The 7,500-nt window shown below is 40.8% G+C and overlaps 1 protein-coding gene across 2 annotated transcripts in view; it reads right to left on the reverse strand.

Moving 5' to 3' along the window:
* LOC113800853 (uncharacterized) overlaps positions 1 to 7,500 on the reverse strand; it is a 52,411-nt gene that overhangs the window by 11,664 nt on the left and 33,247 nt on the right. Inside the window, exon 1 of one of the 2 annotated variants that reach the window (XM_070131952.1) lies at positions 1,751 to 2,499. The exons of the other annotated variant lie outside the window; for it this stretch is intronic. Coding sequence (XP_069988053.1) covers positions 1,751 to 2,148 — 398 coding nt within the window. The 5' untranslated portion in view covers positions 2,149 to 2,499. Of the gene's footprint in view, positions 1 to 1,750; positions 2,500 to 7,500 lie in introns of those variants that run through there. 2 annotated transcript variants of the gene reach the window in all.

Raw genomic sequence — 7,500 nt, forward strand, 5'->3', positions numbered from 1 at the left:
ATGATTATGGTAGTAATGATAATAACAACAATGATAATGATGATTACCATCTTTATTATTTTTGTCTTCATTATTTTCATTATCATATTCACTACTGACTTAAAGTATTTTCATTTTGATGTAAGACGGGAATCTGTTGCCTAGAATAGAATTTTATGTGACTATGGGCTTAGAGTCTATTCATTTTGGCGTAAAATAGGGTGATAATTGGCAACAAATATAGAAGAATAACACAAACACGAGTGCGTACATCATATCATGAGTCTAAGAGATTCCTACTCTACTTCTATTATAATCCTTATTGTTATCCTTGTTATTACTATTACCATTATTTTCATTATCATTTCCATTACTATCATTATCATTTTTACTATTACTATTGATATTGTTATCATCGTTACAATCATTATCATTATCATTATTGTTACTATCCATATTATTAGTATTAGTATTAGTATTATTATAATCATTATTATTACTGTTGACATTATTATTATTATTCGATGTAAGTACATTGCACTGAAGTACTGCAAGTTTATGCACATTTAATGCACATTTAATATTTACACGATTCCCAGAGGGGGGGGGAGTTAAGAGGGAAAGGGGAAAGGAAGGGGGAGGAGGGGGAAGAGGGAGAAAAGGAGGGGAAAGGAGCTCAACAGAAAAGGGAGATGGGGAAGGGGAAACAAAGGAGACACGGGGGTAATCTAAAAGAGAAAGGGAGAGGGGGTTCAGGGGGAAAAGGGAATAGGTATAAGAGGGAAGGAGATGAGGGGGGTGTTGAAGGAGGAAGAGAAGGGAGGTGACAGGGGCAGATGCAAGACCTAAAGATGTAGGGCTTAACGAGAGATTTGGAAGTGAGATAAGTTGGCTGAGCGGGAAAGGGAAAAGTAGAGGGAGATGGACACGGAGAGGGAGAGGGAAAGGGAAAGAGAGAGGAGAATGAAAGAGAGAATTTTCTTCTACCGTGGAATTTCCCGAGTCCCGCCAGATCTTATTATTCTAATAATAATTATTAACACTAGTAGTAGTAGTGGCAACATTTTTATCCTTTTTATTTTTTTTCATTATTATCATTGTTAACATTATCATAATTGATTTTATCATTATCATTATTATTATTATTATTATCATTATTATCATTATTATTGTTATAATTGTGATTATGGTTGTCATCATTATTTTTATCATCATTACTATCACTATTATTATTTTCATTATTACATACAGAGAGAGAGAGAGAGAGAGAGAGAGAGAGAGAGAGAGAGAGAGAGAGAGAGAGAGAGAGAGAGAGAGAGAGAGAGAGAGAGAGAGAGAGATGGCTTCGGGAGGCTAGATCAGCCATCAGTAATTGTGTGGATACTTTGTCATAGCGTTGATGAAGATCATATTGACTGTGGTGATGACGCAATGTTTGTTTGATTATGAAACGAGGATGGTGAAGTCGAGGAAGTCAACCATGTTAATAACCATGATCAAAAACAAGGTTTGCTTAAACAATGGCAGCAAAAAACAAAAAAAAATGAATCGAATACATCCTTACGATGGCAATCACTTTTCACATCAGTTGTAACATCGGTAAAACTATAGTGTGTCGAAACCAGGAGCCATAATGGTGCTTGATACTTGCACTGAGAACGATAACATCGCTATCAGCAAAGCAACTGCACTTATTTGCTGGCTATCAATGCTGCCATTTTCAGAAAGAGCTTTTCTCCGAGGAGAGGCAAAGGAGGAAGAAGATAGCTACCCGAGGTCTCCGCGGAGGTTCCTGAGGTTGGCGTTCCTTTCCTCCTCCTCGCTCCGGAGCCTCTCGAGCTCCTGCCGCAGCCTCTCCCTCTCCTCGTCGTCCTTGGCGAAGTCGTACGACCGCTGAAGGTCCGTGATGGACTCGCGCAGCCCGGCCGCCGAGTCGACGTCTCCGGCCGGCACGGTGGAGGCTCTACTCGCGCGGCCGGACTCCGCCGGCGGCGAATTCGTGGCCGGCGGCGGCTGCTCTGACGGAGGCGAAGGCGCTCGTGATGGAGCCTCCGATCTCACTTCTAGTTCCAGGTCGCCTTCTCTGTCAGCCCTGCCCCTGGCGGCTCCTCGCCCCCTGCCGCGGCCACCTCGGCCTCGGCCTCCCCGGCGCTGTAAGGGCGGAGGCATGACTCCACGGGGAAGAAATTCACGTCGGGACGGAGAAGCAGAAAGACGTCCCGCCGCCTGTCCTCAGGGGGCGGCTGCCATCACGAGCGCCTTTATATGCTGATTGTTCGAGACTTGATTGCAGCCTGTTTTCCTTATTTCTTTCTGTCCTGTACTTTTCGAAGTAACTGGAGACCTAACGATGAGTTTAATTATGCTACAGTCACGCCGACATCATCCACAGAAAACGATAAGGGTACATCTCCCTCTTGACGATAATAATGCACATTTTCATAAATATTTTCAGTAGCTGTACTATACCACCTCAGTCTCCATCACCTCTAATGCTTCCTCTCGCGTGTGCCGCTGTCACAAGTCAGGTGGACACTGAGCACGGAGGTCACACACCCGGCGCTCGAGTTCCCTCTCCCTCTCGTCTCGATCGCTCCCCTTGCCCCCTCCCCCTCTCCCGGGCTGCCCCCTTCCTGAATAGTTGCCCCCCTACCCCCTCTCCCGCACAGGCTACCCCCTTCTCCCTCTCCAGAACCACTACCTCCTGATCCTCTCCGGCGTAGATGCCCTTCCCCCGAAGGACTGCTCGCCCCCCTCTTCTGGAATGATACTCCCTCCTCCTCCCTTACCCCCCTTTCCATGCTCTGAACGCCAGGTACACCCACTAAACACGTGGTAACTCAACCCAGGGGACAACTATCAGCGACTATGTAACCTGTAAGAATATTATGTTTGCATTCACTACACCTCATAAACACACACGGTTTCAGACAAAAAATACAGCTGCACCGAAAATGAAATCTAACATTTTGAAAAAGACATACAAAGAGTAGAAGATTAAATTACCCAAGATTTACTGATACCACGTCTCACGCTTCTTTGTTTTACACCATTTAATTCTGTGGCTACACGAATTTTACATTTTGTACACTTTTACTCTTCTAATCAAACCTAGACACATTCTGCATTTCATTCCATGGTAGTTTCCTTGTAACTAAAGCGCTCCCATGAATTGCTGTTTGAATAATTAACGAACGTAGCTTGGGAATTAGGGGCATTCGCGTTACATGAGACAATTATGCCTGTCTCGTTTCCGATACATGAAGAGGATAATTGGTCTATAATGATTTATTTTCACATGTCATTTGTGAAGGAAGTAACCGCATTAAAGGAAGGAGGATATGTGCAGAACAAAATAATCAATATAATTAGGTGGTGGTTCACTGGTACCAATAAGTGCCAGTGAAGTCGTAAATTCGGCACTGCTCTCCTGTACAGCACCCCCTTCTCCCTCTACAAACAATACATACACACAGACAAACACCGCGGCAAAGTCCTCCAGCAACCCACCTGGCTCCATAGCAACAGGTAAACAGGCGCGCGTCACGAGGAACACACGCGCGCTTGGGAAACACACAAGTGGTTTAAGTGGTTTACATTTAGAGCAATTTATGGATAAATACACATCATTATTTAGCGACTCACACGGTCATTTGAGATCACCGGCACGAAATGAATGTTTAGTATAAACAGCGGGGCATAACCTTGGGTTTTTGGGCTTTTGTTGACAAACATGATGAATTATGCAGACCATGGATATAGCGCTCTCCGTCCGTTCGCTCGTCGCCCGGATGGAGGAGGACGATTAGCGTTCGCGACGAGGCTAAAGATTGCAACGCTCTGTGTCAATACCATCTTGTGTAAACTAACCAGTAGGCCTTGCTAAATGATGCAACATGAGATATATACATAGAAAGAGAGAATATGTGGATATCCTTCCTTGTAATATACATAAAAACACGCCAAGTCATGCAACACATCTGGTATATGTGGCACTCGTACGTCACCGGGCACTAATATATTTTACGCAGGTAAATTATTGTACATTCCTAAGGACCTACAAGCATGCAGTTATGTAAATGAATCGTGAAAGTTTTTAACAATTCGCAAATTCAGTGTACTATAACATCTAAAAGGCTTTTTCCTACTACTTCCTGCTTACTTGTGTAGTTTAATATATTTTATGGAACTTTCCCAATTTCTTGTAATACTAAATATGCGTAAATAATAATTAATCTTTCACTAACCTCGAAGCCTGCCTTAAAAAAAAAAAAAAAAAAAAAAAAAAAAAAAAAAAAGATAAATAAAATGATAAATAATAAAATAAGATATATATATACACACAAAAAAACAAATCTTTTTCAGTCAAGAAAAATGCCAATGATTTATAGGTCGGTGCACATCCGGTCCACGAAACCTAAAGGAAAACAATTAAAACACATCTTGTTTATTTCCTAACAAGATTAATCCGGTTAAGCACACGTCAGCTGTAGTTGGGGGCAAGAGGTCGATACTCTGCTTATTTATTATTCAAGACCATTTTTTCCCTTTGTGTTGGGAAATTAAAGACTCAGCAGAGCAATGAACAATTCAGTGACACAAATACCACAACTTCGTTAACACAAGGAACATCGTTATGTGGATTGTTACAACTACACGAAACAACCCAATTCCTGGTTTTACTACGAACGCACTTGAGGGTTTTATTTGTGACATTCAGTACAGCGTTACTCATCGGTGGGAACGAGTCTCATGGCTCAGACATCGGTTGTTGCATGAGAGAGAGAGAGAGAATAAGAGAGGAAAGAATGGTATGGAGGAGGAAGAAATTATATATATATATATATATATATATATATATATATATATATATATATAGAGAGAGAGAGAGAGAGAGAGAGAGAGAGAGAGAGAGAGAGGAGAGAGAGAGAGAGAGAGAGAGAGAGAGAGAGAGAGAGAAAGAGAGAGAGAGAGAGAAAGAGAGGGGTGACGAAGAAATATAGGTGTATATATGTACACACGTGTATGTGTGTGCACATGTGTTTATATATATATATATATATATATATATATATATATATATATATATATATATATATATATATATATGGAGAGAGAGAGAGAAAGGAGTAGGGAAGAAATTCCGATACATAGAGAGGAAAGAAAGGGCGCGAATACCTGGAAGCGTTTCGCGCTAGTGTTCAGCAATGCAGAATCGAAGCGAATGTTCGGCCGCCGCTGGTTCCCGATCCCAGCCCATGCGTCACTTGCTCCTGTCCTTTGCATCTCCTTCCTCTTCCTAGTTAGTTCCGGTTTGTTTTGTTTTTCTTTTTCTTTGTCTTTTACTGAATGGGTTAAGAAGGAAAAACAATGAAAATTGGAAGTTGTGCGCGGTAATGTTTACTGAGGTACGAAGCTCCACCTCCGCCACCCCATCTCACTCCCAAATATTCCTTACATTTATCCCTTCCCTCCCATTTCACTTCTCTTCCTCTTTCTCCTTCGCTCCCTTAATTATCCCCTCTTTCACCTCTTCTTCCTTCGTTTCTCCTCTGCTTCCCTTTCTCCATACCGATTTTTTTCTTTGAGACCCTCCCCCCCTCATTTTCTGCCTTCTCTCCCCTCATCACCCCCTTCCTTCACCCCTCCTCTCCCTTTTTCTTTCTCCCCCTTCTCTCTCCCTTTCCCCCTTTTCTCCTTCTCCCCCCCCTCTACCTCTTCATTTCCCCCTTCCCTCCCTTTCTCCCTCTCCTCCCTCCTCTCTCCCTTCCTTTCCCTTCCCATGAGAGATCTCTTCTTAACCCCCCCCCCTTTGGATAGTCGTATCAATAATAGATGAAAATAAAATGCAGTGTACCTGTCTCGAAGAATAATGTCAATAATAGTCACAATAATGATAATGATAATAACGATAATAATAGTAGTAATAATAATGGGGATAGTGGTACTACTAATGATTATGATAATGATAATGATAATTATGATAATAATAATGATTTTAAAAATGGTAATGGCAATATTAATAATGATAACAACAATAACAATAACAACAGCAGCAATAATAATAATAAAGATGATAATAGAGTTAGAAGACTCATATAGAATCGCATTATGAAGCGCGCGTGCGCGTGTGTGACATTCTTTATGTTGTTAAGTGTTGCCCCATCTTACACCAAAGTTAATTTACTTCAAGTCCGGAAGTGTAAAAAAATAATTATAATAATAATAACTATCAACGTCATCGTCATCATTATAACCCTATCATCATAATCATTATAATGATAATGATGATAATAATAATAATGAAGACAATGTCACTGTAGAAGTAGTAATAAAGATAATAATGATATCAGTGATAACTATAATAACAATACTATAAGATCTACTACTGGTATTTCTACCTCTACTACTACTACTACGAAAACAACTACTAGTACTATTACTGCTACTACTAGCAGTATTGATAACAATAACAACAATAACAATTGTAATGATGATGATAAGGTTAATATCATTATTACTGCTGCTGTTATTGTTGTGCTCGCTCTTGTTTGTGTTGACAGTCACCACTGCTATGATGATCATTGTTGTGATCATTATTATTGCTTTATCATAAATATCATTATACCAAGAAAGTAATGGTGATGGTACCATAACTCCTGATATTATCAACGCTTATTATGGAATAATTGCCTTGCATTGAGAAAATTGAGAAAGAAAACTAAGAAAGACTGGAAAAAAAGCTGGAAGATGAAAACCGGAAGTGAACATTAAAAAACGCTATTTGCTGCATCGACCGAAAGCTTCGCCCGTTTTCTCTCATGCGACTCTTGACTTCACCGTTTTCTTTGGTGACCCAGATGTAATGTAAGATAAACCCGCCCGTTCGTGCTGTAGCTCATACAATCATAGCGTTAGTGAACGGGAAATGATGTATAATCTTTCTTTGCGTACGTCAGTAATTTCCGCACGGATTTTAAAACTCGTTAGAAGAACTGCTATACACAATGCCATGCTTGACAACAGAAGTTGATTACCCACGTGCAATGAAATCGCGTGACTACAGGATATAAACTGCATATCATTAGAATAGCAATTATCCAAGAGTAGCAAGAACACGCTTGTTTGATACTGACATAAGGTCCATGATAATCGAATGCAACGATTTAAAAATTCTGTCAAGGAAATAGTAAACAATAACATCAGCAAACTGGTGAATGGATATTAAAGGGACCCGATATCATAGCGTTGTTTTTCCTGTGTTACGGCAGTATGTAGAATGAGGAAATGGTCGGAGGTTGATGACAGGGGAAACGAACAGAGAGAGAGAGAGAGAGAGATGGACGATCGGTCGAGAGAGAGAGAGAGAGAGATGGACTAACGGTCGAGAGAGAGAGAGAACAAGACGAACGATCGAGAGAGAGAGAGAAACAGGACGAACCATCGAGAGAAAAAGATAGAGAGAGAGACAGACATAGACAGAGAAAGAGATAGAAAAAGAGCATGACGAAGGGTCAAGAG

Source organism: Penaeus vannamei, chromosome 17 (genome assembly GCF_042767895.1).
Source record: "Penaeus vannamei isolate JL-2024 chromosome 17, ASM4276789v1, whole genome shotgun sequence".
Lineage (NCBI taxonomy): Eukaryota > Metazoa > Arthropoda > Malacostraca > Decapoda > Penaeidae > Penaeus > Penaeus vannamei.